This window comes from Silurus meridionalis, chromosome 11 (genome assembly GCF_014805685.1).
Source record: "Silurus meridionalis isolate SWU-2019-XX chromosome 11, ASM1480568v1, whole genome shotgun sequence".
Lineage (NCBI taxonomy): Eukaryota > Metazoa > Chordata > Actinopteri > Siluriformes > Siluridae > Silurus > Silurus meridionalis.
This window is the reverse complement of record NC_060894.1, coordinates 18,622,661-18,642,908: the sequence shown is the minus strand read 5'-3', so window position 1 is coordinate 18,642,908 and position 20,248 is coordinate 18,622,661. Positions and strand designations below refer to the sequence as shown.

The window sequence follows — 20,248 nt, the reverse complement described above, 5'->3', positions numbered from 1 at the left end:
ATCAACAAAATTTGCTACAGATGGACATCACGCTAGTGTAAGCATAGAAACAACTCAAAGACAATCCAGGGAAGTGAAATGCAGCTAAAATAAATTACACGTGTCATAGCAACAAAGCTGAGGATTTTGTCAATATTATATATTGCTGTTATAATAATCTCCACTCTAAAGGTCAAAGCACACAATATATGCCATTCCAACATGTACACCAAATCTTCATGGAGCTGGCAAAGGGGCCTTTCATGCTGGAAGAGGTTTGCTACTTACAAGGTTACATGAAGGGAAAATGTACTGCTACTGCATCCAAAGACATGCCATTGTGTTCTTCTAAGAAGCTGATGTGATAAAACTGGATACACATGTCTTGTGATTAGTTCTGAGTTTTTTCTTTTATACAATTTACTTTGTAGCACCCCTTTAGGGGCAGAAACAAGACAAGGGAAGTGAGGGATGATTTGTACTAAATAGACATGCCCGAGGCATCCTGAGGTTGCTCCAGCTCCAGTCACGGCCCACCTCATTAAGATTATGGACCTTTAAAGAAGTAGATGCTAAATCTGCAAACATTCTGAAACATCTAGAGACGTACCAGTGCCAATTGGATCCCACTTCATGTGGAGTTTTGACATTAGACCTCCTGGAGTGTTTAAAGGCTCTGGCATGGAGAAGCTAGTGTTGGATCTGTGATGATCGTAAATGTTGAGCTATTATATGAGTTGCTGAGTAGCTCCTAGTTTTTTAACCACAGTGACTGTATAAGACTGCGGACATTACTTATAATCTTACATTCCAGTGCTAATGGTAGTTCTTACTCTCCAGTGTTCTGTGTTGTTTAAAGATTTATGATCACACTCTTGATGTCACCCAAATGAGTATGGGTTCCCCTTTTGAGTCTGGTTCCTCTCAAGGTTTCTTCCTCATAACATCTAAGGGAGTTTTTTCTTGACACAGTCGCCATGGCTGCTCATTAGGGATAAATACACATCGTTCACCTTAACTGTTAATTTCTGTAAAGCTTCTGAGACAATGTCTGTTGTGAAAAGCGCTATAGAAATAAACTTGACTTGACATTCACCAAATATTGTCTAATATTCGGTTGAGGGATGAGGAGCCTATAATTCACAAATCCCTTCCCCTGAATGATATTTATTCCATGTAACAATAAAATAATAGGCAAGAATTTTATAGTGACTGAAAAAAATGTACAAACACACACCTACACAAACACACACACACTCGAAAAAATACATACACAGACATGCCATAAATGTAATGTAAATCTTTATCTGTAGTAATGAGGATAGAGTGTCTTCAATGACCATGTGACAGCTTGAAAAGTGTGTATGACGAAGAAGTTCTTACGCAGTTATACGTCATAATAGAACGAGCGAGAGCGCGAGAGCTTGGTCTTCAAAGGGTTAACTTCAAAGTGCCGGGTTCAGGCGGATCATGTGATCAGTCAGCTGACTCAATGGATACTTTAGCACTAGTGCGTAATATTATGGGCAGTTGTCAGGAGGCAGAAGATACGAGAAAGCCGTGGTGGGCGTTTTTGTTCTACTTCAACAATTTATTCGTTACTCGTGTCAGTGGCGTGAAACATCTGAAAAACAGTGCGTTATAGACCTGACTTCCTGTCTGAACTTGGGCAAGTCAGTTCCTTAAAAAAGTGAGAAGTCTGTACTGATAAACTCTTTGAATTCTACACTTGGGGGATTGAACACCTCGGGGTGACAGATCAGGAGTTTAATGTGAGGATCACTGGGAATTTGACCCACTCACTGGTGTAGCTGCAGCTTCTCAGCGATCAGGATGAAGATCATATGTTTGACAGCAGCGGTGGTCTGGTTTCTGACCTCTCTCGGATCTTCTTATCCTTCTCACGATCATGTGGACATGGCTGACCTGGCCATGGTGGGTGCAAACACGCTGGATCGATTTAAAATGCACTTCGGCTGGCGCAATATCAGCTGTGCGGTGTGCAAAACTCTCTTCACCGTGGTGGACATTGCTCTTTTGGTAAGCAGGCTGTTTTTTGTTTCTATAACTACCCTATGGGTATGGGGTTATGGTTGTTCATTGAACTCAGAAGGTTGAGATTCATTTCCTGGCACCATAAACCTGAGCAATACTTCTTAACCCCCAGCTGCTCAGTAGCAGTGTATGAGATAATTGTTGTTGATTTTGATAGAGGTGTTCTGTCAAGTGCCATACATGTATATGTTTAAAGCAAAACCACAGATATTTTAAACACCTTTAAGAACATTCAATTAAATATGTTAATTATTATAATTTTTTTTTAATGCATCACAGATGTAAGTGATTTAAGGTTTATAATTGGGACCAGAAGTAAAAAGTATTAATCACATACACTGCTCTAACTGCCTGTGCCATGCCAGTCAAGTCAATAAGCTTTTATGATTATTTCAGCCATATATAGCTGACGTAATACACCGTGAAATGAGACAATGTTTCTCCAAGGACCCTGGTGCTACATCGCTCAACACAGAGCTACATCACTCAACACAGAGCTACATCACACAACATGGAGCACTACATTACACAACATAGATCTACATCGCACACCATAGAGCCTCATCACACACCATAGAGCCTCATCACACACCATAGAGCTACATCACTCAACCTTGAGCTACATCACTCAACCTTGAGCTACATCACTCAACCTTGAGCTACATCACTCAACCTTGAGCTACATCACTCAACCTTGAGCTACATAACAGAACACAGAGCTGTTATCTATGTCCTATCCACATCGTGTGCAATCTAGTGCAAACAGATACACAAAAACACAACATAGCACCGACAGGCATACCTACTGTATAATATCTTATACAGTACAATGTGCAAAAAAGAGAAGTAAAAAGTGTACTTTTAAACGTATACACAAAATGTGCAAAATAGCAACAGCAGCAATCCAATAGGTGCAAAAACATAATGTAAACAGGTAAAATGTAATATGGGTGGTGCTGTAGGCATGGATTTGTATGATTTTAATGCTTATTGAGTGTGTGTTTGTAACAGAGTTGAAAGTGTGTGTGTGTGTGTTTGGTACAGTTTAGTTCTGTGTGTTGCATTTATACATGTGAGGGAAAGACCTCAGTAAATAGGGTTGCAATTTGTTTTCGCAATTACCACGTTGGCTGTGATCCTTGCAAAGTGACGTTCAAGGTTAAACATAAGAGCATGTATGATTGTCAGTGCAGGATGTTTGTTTTTTCTATTTTATTGCGTACGTAATGATACCAGCTCATAAAAAAAAAAGGTGAATTCACTCTGTGTGAAAGGTGTCCTAAACAAACAATTGAACTTGAAATTTTCTCAAAAATTGTAATGTTAAATTTGATGCAGTAGTAATGATTCTACTGTTTCTTCTTATTAAGTAACCCACGAATATATGTGTTGCTTGGCAAGGAAGTAAGAATGAGCTATTCACACTTTGTGGTAAAAGTTTCACATTTAGGGTAGTCATAATGAAACACATTTTCTCACACTGTCAAACTGCTTTAAACGGAAAATTGTGCCTCAGTGTTGACAATTTGTCAAGTGTGGGATTGTAAACCATGCATGCTCAGTGTATATGTTGATGTTGTAGGCATTCCCAGGGTTGCAAAATTGTTTCTCAAGCATTGTTGGTGTTTTCTGTGGCTTTTTTTTTTTTTTAAAAGAGTGACTCGAACATGGAGCACGTGGCTCGTGCAGTAGAAGAAGCCTGTGTTCGTTTGCGCTTGGCAGAGGAAAATGTGTGCCGGGATATTACCGAGCTCTTCCGTGACGACTTCATTCGGGCCCTTCAGGAATCTCTTCTCTGGCCCTCAGAGGTCTGTGCCTTACTCATGGGACCCTCATGTGGTCATTTTGACATCTACGCCCCATGGAACATCACCCTGCCCAATGTCCCTAAACCTCCAGTGGTTCCTCTGCAGCCCCCCAAACCTGGTTCACCCCAAACCAGGGTCCTCTTCCTCACTGACATCCACTGGGATGCCGAGTACTCAGAAGGCAGTGCAGCTGACTGCAAACAGCCTTTATGCTGCAGGAACGAGTCTGGTAGAGCCAACTGGAGGCACCGTGCTGCAGGTCACTGGGGTACCTACAGCAAGTGTGATCTTCCATTACGTACAGTAGAAAACCTCCTAAAAAATGTAGCCAAGGCAGGACCCTGGGATTGGGTCTACTGGACTGGAGACATCCCTGCACATAATGTGTGGTCCCAAACGAGGGCAGAGCAGCTAAATGAGCTGACCACCATCTCCAGGCTCATCAGAAAGTACCTTGGATCTGACATTACAGTGTACCCAGCTGTGGGCAACCACGAGAGCACACCGGTCAACAGCTTTCCTCCTCCTTTTGTGCATGGGAATCGCTCCTCCCAATGGCTGTATAACACCATGGCAGAAGAATGGGGTCCCTGGCTGCCTGCTCAAGCTTTGGAGACTTTGCGGTAAGCATAATACAGCCAAACTCGGTTGCAGTAAATCATGAAATTCTTTTAAATAGAAGCATAACGTTTCTCTCTAAAAATTCTATCCATTCTGTTTATTTGGGAGGGGGGGATCTGGAATCTAGCTTTCCCTGTGAAAAATGTTCTAAACTTTTTATACCTTACAAGCATCATTAAATGTGACTACCCTCCAGACTGTCAGATTTTTACATTATTTTCTATAATTATGTGGATCTATTATTAATTGGACAATTGAGGAGTAACCATCATCATTTTACACGCAGCCTTTTAAAGTATTGGAAATTCTGTTCCAGGCGAGGAGGTTTCTACGTGGCCCAGGTGCAGCCCGGTCTAAGGGTGGTGTCTCTAAATATGAACTTCTGTGCGAGGGAGAACTACTGGCTGATGGTGAACTCCACAGACCCTGCAGATCAGCTCCAGTGGCTCGTACACATCCTGCAGAAGGCTGAAAATGATGGAGAAAAGGTACAATTGCACACTCTTGGAAATTTTTTGGGTGGGGAGGTTTTGGGGGCTGACCTTCTATGCTTATTTCCTGACCGTAATTTGCCAGTGCCTTGAAGTTCAAATGAGTATTTTGAAAATGTTTTGATTCCAAAACATCCATGAATCATACATAATAAAACAGACATTTTGCAACACAATTTAAAGAGTGTGAAAGAGCAAGAGCATGAGCCCAGCCATAAACACTTCCTTTCTTCTCCCTACTGTGTTGAAGCCAGTGAAAGTAACAGCTTTAACTGTTACTAAAGGCTGACACTTGAAACTCATTTTGAGGATGCAAAATTACACATTTCCACACTGAAAATGTTTTCCCAGACAGGCCTCATGTGTAATTTCTTACTATACAAATGGCTAATCTTTTAGAAGGATATAATTAGGTGTAAATGTAACATATGCTATCTGCAGAATCATTCGATCTTCTGTTTTAGAAAATTAAACGATGGTCAGATTAATGTAAGCAGAAATACTATTGTATAAGTGATATTAGTAGAAGTTAAATACTGGCCTAAGTCTCACAAGGATCTTTTGTAATACATACAACCAATGCTTTTTCTCTTGCCAGGTGCATATTATTGGCCACATCCCCCCTGGGAACTGTCTTAGCAGCTGGAGCTGGAACTACTATCACATAGTCAACAGGTTAGTCCCCGAACTGACTACTAACCACCGACTATTAACCTGGCTAACTGTGAACCTGGGTGTTGATCCCGGATGTTTATTTAAAGACCGTTCTACCATTAGCACATGACTTAAGATGCAGCCATTCTCACACTTCCTTGTTACAGTTCCCTTTTTTGAAAAAAGAAGTGCTGGTCTTGTTTAAAAAAGTGTGGTCATATTATTGTAGACCATATGACATCCCAGACCTATAAATATATCTGCTGCATGTCAATGATTCTTGTATTTTATTGTTTAGTGGTCATTTTGGTCTGTAAATCTATTCTAGGACAACTTTATTGGTAAATCTGCTATAGAACAGAAATTGAATTAAATTTAAGCTTTAACTCTTGTTCATTTCTTTTGTTTTTTTTTTTTTAGATATGAGAGCACAATAACCGGGCAGTTTTTTGGACACACACACTTTGATGAATTTCAGGTGTTTTATGATGAAGAGACGATGACTCGTGCAGTGGGCGTGGCCTACATTGCTCCAAGTGTAACGACTTATATTAACCTCAATCCAGGTAAAACCAAATAATTGATTGTGTGTGTGTGTGTGTGTGTGTGTGTGTGTGTGTGTGTGTGTGTGTGTGTGTGTACGTTTCCTGTAGTGATTATGAAGTGTTAAATAAATTTAGCAGACGTTTAAGGCTAGACATAGACTTTGCACGTCTGATGTGTCTGTTTCCTTGGAATAGTTAAAAATGGCCAATAATACTTGGAATTTTTGTGAATATTTAATATAGTAATACTTATAATTAATTTGCTATTCATCCCTTCATGTATATAATGTATACTTTCATCTTGCTTTTTTTTTTTTTTTTTTTTTTTGTAGGTTACCGTGTATATTATATTGATGGAAACTACACAGGCAGCAGTCGTCTAGTTCTGGATCATGAGACTTTTATCCTCAACCTTACCTTAGCAAATGGTTTTCAAGATAACTCTTCATGGATGCACAAACCTGACCCGGACCCAGCATGGACATTGCTCTACCGGGCCTCTGAATCTTACGGGGTTTCACCTCTTTTCCCCGCTGACTGGGACGCTCTAACCCGAGCCTTCTTTAAAGATGACAGTGTCTTTCAGCAATTCTGGTACTTTATGCACAAAGGCCATGTGTCTGAATACTGCAAAGAAGTGTGTAAACGCACCGTGATCTGCTACCTGCGCAGTGGCCGTTATGACCTCCAGGAACAGTGCGATCGCATCGATGGAGTCAAGAAGCCGAGAGGACGTTCTTTCAGAAAGACGCTATGCTAATCACCCAAATGACGATAAAGTTACATATTCCACAGCTAGCGTAAACAAGGAAACCAGGGAAATGTCTGTGCTTTGAAAAATGCCAATTTCTATTAGCAATGTTATCAGGGTCTGGAATTTGAGATTATCTAAAGATTAGTCTGTGCGAAATCACATACAATTTTACAATTACTTTATTAATGCTTGGCACTGACAACAAAATGAGGCTAAAATTCAACATGCATTTGGATGAAATCCACTGTAGTTACTGTGATGGAGATGTTTTTCTGGTTAGCTTATATTAGTAGTTAGTCGCCGGGCTGTGCAGCGATGAAAGGACCTTAAAATCCATTGCATTAAATTATGGAACTAAAATGCAGACTTGGTCATTCCAAAATCTCAGATGATATGTGTTGTGCTGTCAAAACTGCACTTTATCTATCTTTGTAGACTTCCTACTTGTTTCACTATGGTGTGGAGTGATATGATTGGTCCTCACCACCTCCGTTTATCACTGCTTCCATTATATTTAATACAACTGATTTTCATGTCAAACCATTGATTCAAATCTATAGTTTCAACATTTTATAGTACACAGTTTGGATATTGCACAACAGTGGAAAGTTATGAAGAAACTTGTAAAGCCATGTATAAGTTAGTTGACCTCTCCATGGCCTTCATTTCCCATAATGTAGCACATGAAATTAAAGATAAAATCTTTTCTGTAACTGAGAATGTTGTTTGGTTTAGAATGTATAGATATGAAATTTGATTGTTGATTTAACTGGTGTAAATGTTGAATGAAGGAGTAAATTATTCCACAATCCAAGTTCTATCATTTTTGTTTCTTTATGGGAGCTGTATGAATGGGATCCAAGTATATTTGTGTATATGAAATTGGATTTTTTTTTGTCCCTTTTCCTAGCTTTCTTTCTTTCTGTCTGTCTGTCTGTTTGTTGTTGGGTAGGTTTAAAGATTTATACACCTTAGCCCCACATCCAAGCGGCAGGATTTTTAATATCATAATTGAATAAATGTCAACCTTACTTAATGCAAATTATTTAGAGTTTCTCCCTTCATTTTCATTATAAGTCAATGCAGATTTTAAATGATCATATCCGAAACAAAATAATTTATAAAATACACTACAGACATGAATGAACACGTTTTCCTGCATTATCATACTATTTTAAATATACTAGTGGAGACTTAAAGCATTTGATAATCTGTAGGTTCTAATGAATAACTTATTTGCCTGCAGGCTTAATTTATTGTAAAGCACAGATGATATTCACCTTTTGGTTTTATTGATATGACTACAATGCTAAATAATGGCAGTTTTAATAATTATCTTGCAACATCCCCTTCCCCATCTTATACCTTATCCAGTAATATGATATTTTAGTTACATAATTTGTATAGTGGATATGGAGTTTTTATTGTCTGGTAAAATTGTATGATGTACGCAGTAGATAGCCTAATAAAAAAAAAAAAAATGTACTGCTTCAGTAAATGCCCACAGTGTGGACTCAAACAGAATCTAGATTTTGGTTCAGATCTTCATTCTGAAATAGAGAAGACATTGAAACTCAAGAGACAAGTTCAATTCAAGCTTTTTATCCGGCCAGTCAAGTGTACAAGAAAATTGCAACATTTTGGAAAAATGTGAACGTTTCCTTCAAATCTGTGTTGCCAAATATTGTACCATTTTCTAAACATTTCCCTTCTTGAACAAGGAGTAACAGCATTCTGGCTTCAATCCTATAAATGGCTCAGTGACAATTCATCAAGTTAGAGTAGGGTATAGAAACAGGGTTAGTGTTAAACTACGGATTGCATCAGATCATTAACTTTCAGGGGTCAGTGAATGACACGGTCACACCAAAGTCCTCTTTATAGATGTCCCAGGTCTTGGATTTGTGGGGGTTGTCCAGTTCGTCCCTCGAAAGATACAGCCTGGATTTGAGACCAAAAAGAATTTCTTTAAAAAAACTGAAGAAAACAACATGGATTCTCATTTGTTTAGATTCACAAGTGGAAATTTCCCTACCTGCAGTTCTCAATAAATGATGTGTTAAACCAGAAATAGAATGGACAGTCTTCATATCCCTTTGGAAGGCCCTGGGCACAGCCAAAAGTAGAAATCATAGTTAAATCATTTAAAAAAAAAAATAATAATAATAATTCTAAGACTTATACTTACAGCACTCGATTCAAACATGACTTTCACATCACCACAAACCACTGGGCCATTCTGTAAACTGATCACAACTGCATTGTTTCCAGCATCAGGGAACAGCTGGGAAAATATATGAACAGCATGTATAATTAACCAATTTGAAATGCAAAATACAAAAGAGAACAGTATTCTGTGATGATAAAAAATCTCCATCCAGAAAAGTTTGGTAAATGTAGTGGGTTATATAATTTGAACATAAAAAATAATAATGTGATTCCCACCAAACTGGCACAATACAAGGAAAAAATACCAAAAACTATCACATTCAAAGCATTGGGTTAAACGTCATTCATATAGGGGGTTTTATTACCGCACAGTTCTCCTGTTTGGCACAGACGCACTGGAACACCTGCTTTTTGTTCACTATGATGCAAACTTTCAGATCGCTGCCATTGCCCTTTCCAACACCTGCACAGCAAATACAAAAGAAGTACTAACCAATCTGGACTAAATCAAACCCTCACACATACATTACATATGGAGAAATATAAATATTTAATGATTACCTGCAACTGAGTGAATGCACAGACTCTTGATTTTCAAGCTTTTCGTTGGGGGCAGCTGCCGGTTGTATTTGTTCTTCATGATCTCATAATATCCAACATACCGGCTCTAGACAAAGGTACAAAAAGGCAGCCGATTGAACTAATCTTACTGTGAAAACAGTCTCTGCATGTACACTGTGTTCAGCAAGGCATGACTCACCTGAGACGGAGTTTCAACACCCTGGAATTTTGAGCTCATGCTTTTATCCGTGCGCCTTTCACCAAAGTAGTCTAGGCTGTCCTGCCAAATACAAAAGCCGGAGGAAAATTTGACACACTTTCAAAATTCTGTTAAAAAAAGATTAATATTTTTTAATTTACAAGTACCATACCTGTGCACTTTCAAACTGATCACTGTCAATTAGCCACGTGCAGACCATCGTCCCTGTACGTCCTGTCACAGAAGAAACGACTTTTCAATGTATGAAGTGCAACATAAATACGCGGTCTCATATTATAGCGAGTTTTGCGAAAGCAAAATAAACCAAACAAATTGTAGCGTCACCTTTTCCCCCTTTGCAATGGATAGCGATGATGTTGCGCGAGTCTGCAGCCATCCACTCCCTCACACTGGCTGTGTATCGCAGCATGTCCCTTAAAACAACATAATACACACCAATTACCTCACACCGTACCTCTTTAAAGAAAGAGAAGATGTAAATAACAAGACTGGATGCTCACTCTAATGACGGCACGTTATGGTCATCAATCATCACACGTTCCACTCTATAATGGAAAAATTTGGGATCATAGCCTTTCTCACCTGAAATAACAATTATTCGATTTAATGTTGCTCATCATTCCCATTCGTAAAATTTATCTGCACAGGACATTAGTAAAAACTCACTTACTGCAGAGGTTATACACTTTGTAGTGATCCAGATGTTTAGTGTCGAGGAATCGGACAACTTCCTAAACATATATATATAGTTATATAGTTATCTAAATGGTATAGCTGTGTCTTTGATTAAATGGCATTCTTTTTAAAAGATTGCTCTATACCAGTGGTTCTGAAACTTTTTTCTGCCATTCACCACTTTAGATGGGGGTGGATTTTTAAGCCCCATCTGTCCACCATCACCTCAAAAAATGGTAATGAAATACTTAAAAATGTCTAATTTATTGGAACATCACGTTCTAAATCAATCAAATCAAATACCATCAAGCTGAATAATAGAGAAAATGTTAGGTACCCTAACTGATGTTGCTTTAATTTACTTACATTAATTTTGCATTAAGAGTATTAACTTTATTTTTAATACAAAAAAATCATAAATTAAGTTTATTGAAGAGCATTTATATATATATATATATATATATATATATATATATATATATATATATATGTGTATATAAATCCTGTCGTTCATCGCGCCCCACCTGTTATGCCTTTATTCCCCACTAGAGGGTGCGCCCCACACTTTGACAACCACTGCTCTATACCACAATATTAGCATCTGATATACTACTTTCATAACTTCCCTTTCTAACATCTGACTTACTCTGATAGGATTCCTGTACAAAGCCTGCTTCCCAGATGAGGGGAAAGACATAGCAATGACTCTGTCTGAAAGAGCAAAAAACATAAATTATCAATGTTGTAGACAAAAACAAAGATGGATTACAGAAATAAATGAAGAACCCAAACCTGTGACGTATGTAAGATCCAAATCAAATCCATCCTTTTGGTACCGTCTTTTGTTCTCTGATACCTGAGAGGTTTACAATTATTATTGTACAATTCACACTAAACAGAGATTCGTTTGTCAAAGTCTGAGCATGTGAATGAAAGACAGGCTCTTGGTCTTGTAGATAATCACCATTCTTCTAGTGACCTTCTCCATCTCTTTTTTCTGGGAGGCCAGTCGGAAGATACGCACCAGGATTAATATTCTCAAGGACCTCAGGAATGTGACTAACCTGTAGATATAGTGACAGAGTGAAACACATTCATATGTATTTTGGAATCTGATGGAACAGAGGGTGTTTATTAATTTTCTATAAGAGCAGTCTGATGATTATGCTTTCTGCTAGGTTTATATTTATGCTCTTTAGTAGAATGTTTCTATAGCAACAGCTATAGAGAATTGATGGAGACTAACAGAGAAAAGAATTACAATTGTTTATATAGGATACGTTTTCTAAAAGAAGCAACCATGAACATTTATATAAAGTTGTGGAAGGCCTCTATGGTTTCAACACTTTGCATTTGTCAGATATGATGTGGTTTCACTATAGTAAATGGATCTAAGCAAGATTTCTTTTACTTATTAAGCTAAAAACAAAGTAAAAACAGAGGCTGGTGATGGGGTGACTATTTACAGCTGCTATAATGTATGTTATAACAGTAACCTGATTTACTAATGTTCCAAATGTTAACAATTTGCTCTGGTATTAAAGGAATTAAAACGTGAATGAACCACCTACTTCAGGGTTCCATCACCCTCAATGCACTAACAATCCCTGACATTCACAAAACACACAGTATCCAAACAATCAACAGATATAAAAATCTAACTGATGAATATGACTATAAAAAAAAAAGTTCTGATAAAAGCACAACAACAATGTCTTATATAAATGTACCTGGGAATAAGGCTCGCTCCTGAGAAATCCGAGAAAGTATAGATCATAGTGACAACCAGGGTGATGATGACAATGCAGGCATCCATGATGTTCAGCTTGGAACTGAAGTAAACCTTAAATCTGAAACATTAACAGTAGAGGGCGCCATAAACACAATTCACATAATCCTTAAACACAAACTTATACACAAGTTAAAATAAATTTGCAGTGAGGAAAATGCTTCACATGCTCCAATGTACTGCATGATTTAGTAAAGGTCAGAGTTATTTTTCCACACAATTGTGAGTTTCGGACAGGAAAAAGCTGACACAACACTTCCTTTCTCTTTCTGACTTATCAGCAGTTTTTTCTTTTCCGGAGGGCCCTTCATATAAGGAGATTATTATATAATTTATATATATAATACTCTCCTTATATAAAGGATGATTATATATATATAAAATTTAAATATAATATAAAATAAATATATATTATTCCAGTCAGCTGTCCCACACTAACCCTTCTACAAAAATTCGAAGGAGCACATCAATGAGGAAAAAGAAGGAGATGACAAGCGAGATGGCCTCCAAAGTTGTCCCCACATTCTGACGGCTCTCAGATGACAGTGATAAGTCAACCACGACCAGAATAATGTCCACAAGTATGAGCACCAGTCCAAAGACACTAGAAACATCCAAATTACAAAAGAAATGTAAGAAACATTCAGATAAAAATAAGACAATAAATATGTAAGAATATACAGAATGTAAGCACCTACCGAAAACCAAAAGACATCACAAAAGGACATATCATTTTCCTAACACGGCTGCAAGACAATGCAAAAGAGCCGATGAGCAAAGTGACAAAATCTCATTCATCACGTTCATCAATTTCTTCTTTGAATTGTGTGAAGGAAGGAAATGTTCTTACGAGTACATAGTGTCTGGTTCCACACTTTCCTCTTTTCCATCATCGATTTGAACCTCTGCCTCTTCCATCACACCGTTTCTAATCGAAGAAACACAAATAGCAAGAACGCCTCTTACTGACCCATTCATTCCAAGTTGTCAGCACTGTACATTAGCAGCGTTTAAGATTATTTTGTGTAAATCACCATAATTGAGTGTCTAAATGAGTGCAGGACCTCAATAACATGAAAGACTCATAACATGTATGTAGGGATGCACAATATAAGATTTCTTCAACCATATTGTCCTTTGCAATACAAATCTGCAGCTGCAATATTATTTTCTTTAAACATCCTTTTCAATCTCTTCAAATGAGTGCTCAAAATAGTTTCAGCACAGTCTTTAACATTGAGTTAGTTAGTGATTAGAAAATCATGTGACTGCAGTATAGTATTTTATCCATATCATACAACCCTATTGTTATTATAAGTTCTTTCACTTAAGGTTCAGCATTAACCTGTTTAAGATTAAGTGCATAGAGTATATGATGCCATTTAAGATCCCATTCCTGTGGCATCACTGATTGTGTTTACATTTTGTGATCACACTTTTGTGAATACTCTTCGCTCATGACGTCGCACGAGCGAAGAGTAAAGGTCACGAGTGGTGGTTAGGTTCAAGTTACTTCACTTACCCATTAACATCTTTGGAATCCAACCAGGGATTATAATGCACAGATGCCATTTTTAGGAGATTTTAAAACCTTGTCTCCTGTTCTGTGCCATCAGAAGAAACCAGTTGCATTTAAACGTGAAGAAGCCATAAAACATTGAGCAAATAAACACAAAACAGCAAACTTTTTAGTGCAGACCATGTGACAAAGCATTTACCTTAAAATGTCCTCAAAGCGCCCAGAGTGTTTTTCAGGAACTCAGCAATGCTGGGATTTAATACACACATGCTCCATTTTTCCTCTTGAAACTTTGGGGCCTATTTTTTTTTCTAAAAGGAAGCAGCAGATGGAAACAATTAAACAGCACAGCAAGCAAAACATCACAAGCATGACAGCAAGCTCCTCACTTCTAGTTTGTTGTAGAAATCCTGTAGAAAGTTGCTCATTCTTTAAATACATTTTAGATTCCTCAACAACATTGCCAAAACAAACTGAGCCATACCAGAGAGCAGAGGAGGTTATACTCTGTGCTCCTTTTTTACTTTGCAATCCTGCTTTCTCCTGCCACCAAAAAAAAAGGGAAGAGTTGATGAGGCTGAAAGCCAGGAAAGCTTAGTGTCCTACCTTGTTGATGATTTTCTTTACGATGGCCTGACTATCCCGTGACAGAGGAAACGGTCCAAAGGTTTTTCCTTCCTCTACTCGACATATTCACATTTATCCGCCCATATTCTGTGCAAACAGCGCAGACATTCCCGATGATGATGAGTCATTTGCAAGTGAGTCGACTCCTCGAATCGGCTTTTTGGAAAAAGGTTGATTTTTAACAAGTGCGTGTGTGTGTGTGTGTGTGTGTGTGTGTGTGTGTGTCTGTCAGATAGATAGATAGATAGATAGATAGATAGATAGATAGATAGATAGATAGATAGATAGATAGATAGATAGATAGATAGATAGATAGATAGATAGATAGATAGATAGATAGATAGATTCCTCAAACTATCTCATAGAGTTTTTCCTTGTCGCTGCTCATTAGGGATAAACTTAATACAGACATTAATCTTATACATTAACATTTTATTATCACTTTATTTCTGTGAAGCGTCTTTTGGACAGTGTTCACTGTTAAAAGCTCTCTACGAAACAAACTAATAGAAATGAATTGATTCAAATTATATGCCATTTTTCTCACATGCTTAAATCCATAAAGAAAACTAGAGAGTTAGTGACTTTATATGCAGTTACAGCACTATTATGAGATATTTTTTATTACTGATGGACAGACAGAATAATATGTAAATGTAACAGACAGCAGGCACATTAATATTAATACAGAAATGTACGAAGAGGCCACTGTGCAACACTGTAAACACTGTGCAAAATTACAATATCAAAATAGTCAGGTTGAATGCATTTTAAGCAAAGGTGAGAAAAAAAAAAAGTAAATACTGGTGAGTTTATACAAGTGAAGTGATTCACTAAAATTCCCATCACTACTTCCCAAGCAGTGCAGTCCTGAACCTCCCCCAGCATTCATCTAACTCAAACCAGAGATTTGGTATATGCATAGCATAGAAGTTTATGCATTATCAAGATCTTTAAAAATTTTGACAAATGAATGAGAGAGAGAGAGAGAGAGAGAGAGAGAGAGAGATCATAAACACCAACTATATCTGTCAACATAGTGACATTTTACACAATAATAAGAAAATGTTTAGGGTGATGCAATACAATCCAACAACAATACAACCCAAGTGAACTGTCTTCCATTCTTATTTGTCCAGGTTTGATGTACAAAATATCTATTCCGTCTAACATTGGAAGTGTATTATGAGCTATTATGAATCTATTACAAGCTGTTTATGTAGCTTTATTCGGAAGGTTTTCTAAAACAGTGGGACCCTGCTGTGGACATAGTGAACAATCGCGACACCTGGTGGTTGAAGCGTAAAGCGCAACCATAAGTGTATTGCGCCAGAGCTTACACGTTATTTTATTGCTAATAAAACAATGGTGGACGAAGTACAGAAACCATGTACTTGAATTAAAGTAGAGATAGACTAGGTGAGATATTACCCCAGTAAAACTGCTGCCTTTGAACTTTCGCTTTTACAAATACAAAAGTAGTTGCCTTCAAATGTACTTAAGATATCTGTTGCTAATAACAGAATGCATGAATTTCATTCGTATCCACCATCAAGGACTCTCAATAAAATTGTGCAATATCATCCAGAAGAAAGTTTATTTACCTCCCACCTCAGTGAACTGTTTCTGGCCTCATTGACGACAACGAATATGCAGGTGATTAAACACTGTTCAGACCTTACAATATGAATAATGTTGATTATTTGAAGGCATACAATTTTTTTTAATTAGCTACCATTAGCTAATTATGTTGAATTTATTTGTCCTAGTGTCTGTCATAACTTCCTATATAAATATTTTGTAGCTCTATGCATGCAGATCAGTGTTTTGCACCGACCCTAGATTGCCAAACAGACTTTTTTAACACAAAGAAGGTTTTCCTGCAGTGGGCATAAAATTCTGGTGAAATATAGGGCATTATTCAAAGTATAATGTATCTGACATTTGGTTGTATATTTAAAAAAAATATTTCACTGACTGATAATGGCATTAAAAGTTCAAATTCATAAGTCATCCCATTTTGCATTTTAGTTTGTTTTTGAGAGGAAAAAAGGGGGCCTGTGGAATGTAAGGAATGGAAAAGTGGTGCAACACCTTCTCTGGATTTAATGTAGACCATGTGGAACAAACTGATCCTATAAATAATAGAAAAAAAAAGCTTGCATGGTCTTCACTCCTGACCCATCAGCATGTGGAGTACAGCTCCTGGAAATGAAGCTAGCTGAACCCATTACAAACAGTCTGCTCTTTCCACTGCCACTGGAGTCTTGACTATCTTAAAGAAACAATCATTTAAAGCTTTAAAAAGCTGTTGTGGATCTGCTGTGTAAATTTTATTTTTCCTTGGGTTTGAAATTAGAGTTTTCTGATTTTGTAATCATGTCAGGGGTGTTTCCTCTTCTGTTGGTGGTGTTCTTCAGAACTCTGCAATCAGCAGGCTCGGTAAGAAATACTGTTAATATTGCTATTTTAACAGATGACTCCGGTCTAGTTTTGCTCTGACAAATACTATTCCAAACATTTTAAGTTGTGTAAATTGGGCTAACTATTAAAAAATATATATATTTTTTAATAATCTAGAACTCGATATTATATATCTATTTATGACTTTAAAATGTTTGTTGATATAAAGATAGGTCTATTTTAGTGAACCTTATAAGTACTATGGTCTAGTGAAAGCACCATCTGGGCCACATTGTGTTTACGTCAATTTAACTTGACAATAGCATAACAATACATTATGTTTAAATGAAAAATATATGTGGTGCTTAGTGTGAAGCTAAAACAAATATATCTGTTATATTTATATATAAAATTTGATCATTTGTTAGTATTAATATATCAGACTCATCCTTAAGAGGTCTAATTTAGCATGTCATGGTGTTTTTATAGGTTATTTTACTTGTCAATAGTTAGTTTTGTCAAATTCTTGGGTTGCTACAAAGGATCAGTTTTTAATGCTTTTGCATAGAACCTTTATAGGTTTTCTAACAGGGTAAACCAAATACGGCTTATCAATTTAGCATGCGTTTATACATCTGTTGTTGTATGTGTGCATAGAATTTAAATTTCATAACCAGCCTATATATTTAGTTATTAGAGAAATGAAAATTTTTTATGATGCCTGTCTTAATTGAGACAGAGGATGAATGCCCTTTTGAAGTGTTGGAGCTGAAAAAGAGCATCCAGAAACTTAATCAAGAGCTGATCTTTTGGGACTGGAAACTGACGCACCTGCGTACGCACCGCCGCTTCAGACCGGCTGTTGAATCAAAACAGGACAACGAGACCTTACCAACTCTGCCAAGTACTGGGGGGAACCTGCTTGTTCATGACAGAGGTGTTATTGTATTTTAATACTACATACAGATTTTAGAACATAGTACAACCTAAACATAAATTATACACTGACATCAAACTTAGTAACTTACTATTAAAATGGTTATGGTTTGAGGTTTTATTAGGTTTTAGAAATAGAATACAGTTTAAAACTTTGTGAAGGAAAAGACTAAGCTTAAGTAGGAAACACAGATTTAACATTATAATCAGTAGTATGGTAGAAAAGAAGTTAACAAACAAAGTGAAAAGGGAAGGAAGAACTTAACAGATGAGGCCATTGCTATCTCAAATGATGTGCAGAGCCCATCTGGTATGTATAAATGTGTATAAATTAAATATAAATATAATTCAGCTTTAGAAACGAACATAACCAGTATTTGAAGAACAGAAGTATCACAAGTGCTTGACAACATTCACTATAAATATAAAAATAAAAAATTCTGTAGAGATTCTTTTTTATTACAGAAGTTTCTTTTCACACATTCTTGGTATGCTAATATGGCAGACTTTTTGTCCATCTATTGAGACAACCCAAAATGTAAAGTACTGAAATTATTGTGACATTTATGCACTTGGGCTGTGTTTTTATCATATATTCAGACTGTTCTGAGCTGTTTGACAGACTCAGACCTGAGAGTGGGTTCTACCGGATTAGACCAGATACAACTCTTGAGCCTTTCCTTGTGTACTGTGACATGGAAGATGGAGGAGGGTGGACCGTGGTACAGAAACGGCGCAATGGTAAAGTGGATTTCAACAGGTAGGCAATAATGCTTCTTCACTATTATGGGAAATTCTTGAGACAGCTTTTTCCAGAAAAAAATCTATTGATAAACTGATAAACTCTTAATTCATCCTTTCACTTATTCATCTTCACTAACCACTTTATCATGGATTGGAGTGTCTCCATTTCAAAGCCTATCCCAGAAACACTTGGTGTAAGGCGAAAAGATGTCCTAATTGGGATGCCAGTTTATCACCAAATACATAATTATTAGGCCCTCTATTCACACCTTGAATCAATTTAACATAGTAAGTCCACCTACTGGCATGCTTTAGAGTGGTGAAGGGAAAAGAGAAAACATTCTAACATTGGAGGAATGTGTATCTTTCTCAGAATTTTGGTTAGAATTGGCATGTCAAAAGTACAGCGGATGAAGCTTGGAAACTTTGGATGAAGGATGGCAATAAAATTGTTTAAAAAAATAGAAATAAAGTACACCATATCATGATGCTTAGACATGTTCACACATCAAAGCACATAGTAACTATTAACCAATTATTGAATTACCTTCTTTTCTCAGAGACTGGGACCAGTATAAAAATGGGTTTGGTCATTTCAAATCAAGTAAAGATGAGTTCTGGCTGGGCAACGATCATATTCACAACTTGCTTAACAGAGGTAGGTGTCTGTTGACGAACCTGCATAACATTTTCCCCACAGTTTCATGTGAAATATTTCAATTCTGTGTACATTCTATGAAGGACAAAAAGTAATGAAGATTGATTTGATGGACTGGAATGGAGAAAAAACATATGTGATGTATGACAATTTCCGAGTGGCAGATGAAAAGGTAAGCGTTCCTATCCATTTATTGTTACCTAAAAATAGTAATTAAACAAATTATTATAGCACTGCATATGTTTTTTTATTTTATTTATAATAACCACATTTGTTGTGTTTCTTCTCTACACTTAGGATAAGTACAGGCTATACTTTGGAATGTACAGTGGCCGGGCTGGAGATGCCTTGTCTGGTGGGAGTAATATGGTGGAGCAATGGTCTGCCTCACACAGCGGCATGCCGTTTAGCACCAAAGACCAGGACAATGACCGCTACCTACAAGGAAACTGTGCTGTAGAGAACAAGGGAGGCTGGTGGTACAACAGGTAAGCAGAGGCATATTGAAACTTATTCTTCATTACAGCTTCAACAAAGGTTAAGAACTTGCTGCAGATGGTGTGTATTCAAACGAATCATTTATTTATAGCTGCTTACAAAGTTCTATGCTCCTCTTTAGGTGCCATGCTGCCAACTTGAATGGAAAGTTTTACAGAGGAGGAAAGTACACAGCAAAACATGACAATGGAGTTGTCTGGAGCACCTGGCGAGGTATCTGGTATTCCATCAGACACACAAGCATGAAAGTGCGACCAACAGCATTTATGGACAGCCTGGGGAGTGGAGCAGGACCTGACAGCTAAAACATTACTCTCTATTTAACATTGCTTTATATCATGAGAAGTTACTTTATACTGCACCATTAGGCAATCCAAACATGCAGCAAAAGCACTGCATGCAGTATTAAAATCTGATTATATCCTACACTTAGAACGTGCATGTGGATCGTAGACGTACTACAGCATTATTTAGCTTTCTGAAGGGTTAAATAAATATTAAAGACTTATCCCAATTTGCTTGTACAAATTGTCATTTATGAT

General features: G+C 37.2%; 3 protein-coding genes across 8 annotated transcripts; 2 read left to right on the top strand and 1 right to left on the bottom strand.

The window, feature by feature from the left end:
• The first annotated feature begins 1,467 nt into the window (after positions 1-1,467).
• smpd1 (sphingomyelin phosphodiesterase 1) lies at positions 1,468-7,721 on the top strand. The gene is made up of 6 exons (XM_046860695.1): positions 1,468-2,019; positions 3,690-4,465; positions 4,780-4,951; positions 5,553-5,629; positions 6,029-6,174; positions 6,486-7,721. The coding sequence occupies exons 1-6, from the start codon at positions 1,813-1,815 to the stop codon at positions 6,911-6,913; spliced, it is 1,806 nt and encodes a 601-aa protein (XP_046716651.1). The 5' UTR covers positions 1,468-1,812; the 3' UTR covers positions 6,914-7,721.
• A 772-nt stretch (positions 7,722-8,493) lies between these two features.
• Positions 8,494-14,581, bottom strand: tpte (transmembrane phosphatase with tensin homology). 5 transcript variants are annotated; one of them, XM_046860699.1, is made up of 21 exons: positions 14,447-14,578; positions 14,230-14,231; positions 14,040-14,151; positions 13,844-13,925; positions 13,172-13,249; positions 13,020-13,067; positions 12,761-12,925; positions 12,263-12,382; positions 11,497-11,596; positions 11,325-11,388; positions 11,179-11,243; positions 10,528-10,588; positions 10,358-10,439; positions 10,182-10,270; positions 10,009-10,070; positions 9,837-9,917; positions 9,638-9,743; positions 9,442-9,539; positions 9,096-9,191; positions 8,943-9,013; positions 8,494-8,848 (listed from the first exon to the last, which is right to left on the bottom strand). In XM_046860699.1, exons 4-21 carry the CDS (start codon positions 13,891-13,893, stop codon positions 8,746-8,748), a joined length of 1,539 nt encoding a protein of 512 aa, XP_046716655.1. In that variant the 5' UTR covers positions 13,894-13,925; positions 14,040-14,151; positions 14,230-14,231; positions 14,447-14,578; the 3' UTR covers positions 8,494-8,745. The 5 variants fall into 5 exon arrangements, with proteins under 5 accessions (XP_046716655.1, XP_046716653.1, XP_046716657.1 ...); XM_046860697.1 differs by lacking the exon at positions 14,230-14,231 and having other exon boundaries at positions 14,447-14,581; XM_046860701.1 differs by lacking the exon at positions 13,844-13,925.
• fgl1b (fibrinogen like 1B) lies at positions 14,581-20,220 on the top strand. Of its 2 annotated transcripts, none has more exons than XM_046860704.1 (7): positions 14,581-14,601; positions 17,606-17,807; positions 18,407-18,566; positions 19,111-19,208; positions 19,292-19,380; positions 19,506-19,696; positions 19,828-20,220. In XM_046860704.1, exons 1-7 carry the CDS (start codon positions 14,581-14,583, stop codon positions 20,009-20,011), a joined length of 945 nt encoding a protein of 314 aa, XP_046716660.1. In that variant the 3' UTR covers positions 20,012-20,220. The 2 variants fall into 2 exon arrangements, with proteins under 2 accessions (XP_046716660.1, XP_046716659.1); XM_046860703.1 differs by lacking the exon at positions 14,581-14,601 and adding an exon at positions 16,550-16,909.
• The last annotated feature ends 28 nt before the right edge of the window (positions 20,221-20,248 follow it).

Coding starts and splice junctions, on each gene's coding strand:
- fgl1b (XM_046860703.1), top strand. CDS start 16,847: ATGTCAGGGGTGTTTCCTCTTCTGTTGGTGGTGTTCTTCAGAACTCTG. Junction 16,910..17,605: donor CTCTGCAATCAGCAGGCTCG/GTAAGAAATACT, acceptor GTCTTAATTGAG/ACAGAGGATGAATGCCCTTT. Junction 18,567..19,110: donor GGTAAAGTGGATTTCAACAG/GTAGGCAATAAT, acceptor TTCTTTTCTCAG/AGACTGGGACCAGTATAAAA.
- smpd1 (XM_046860695.1), top strand. CDS start 1,813: ATGAAGATCATATGTTTGACAGCAGCGGTGGTCTGGTTTCTGACCTCT. Junction 4,952..5,552: donor CTGAAAATGATGGAGAAAAG/GTACAATTGCAC, acceptor TTCTCTTGCCAG/GTGCATATTATTGGCCACAT. Junction 6,175..6,485: donor TTATATTAACCTCAATCCAG/GTAAAACCAAAT, acceptor TTTTTTTTGTAG/GTTACCGTGTATATTATATT.
- tpte (XM_046860697.1), bottom strand. CDS start 13,893: ATGGCATCTGTGCATTATAATCCCTGGTTGGATTCCAAAGATGTTAAT. Junction 10,271..10,357: donor CATAACGTGCCGTCATTAGA/GTGAGCATCCAG, acceptor TGTTGTTTTAAG/GGACATGCTGCGATACACAG. Junction 10,071..10,181: donor CCATTGCAAAGGGGGAAAAG/GTGACGCTACAA, acceptor CTTCTGTGACAG/GACGTACAGGGACGATGGTC.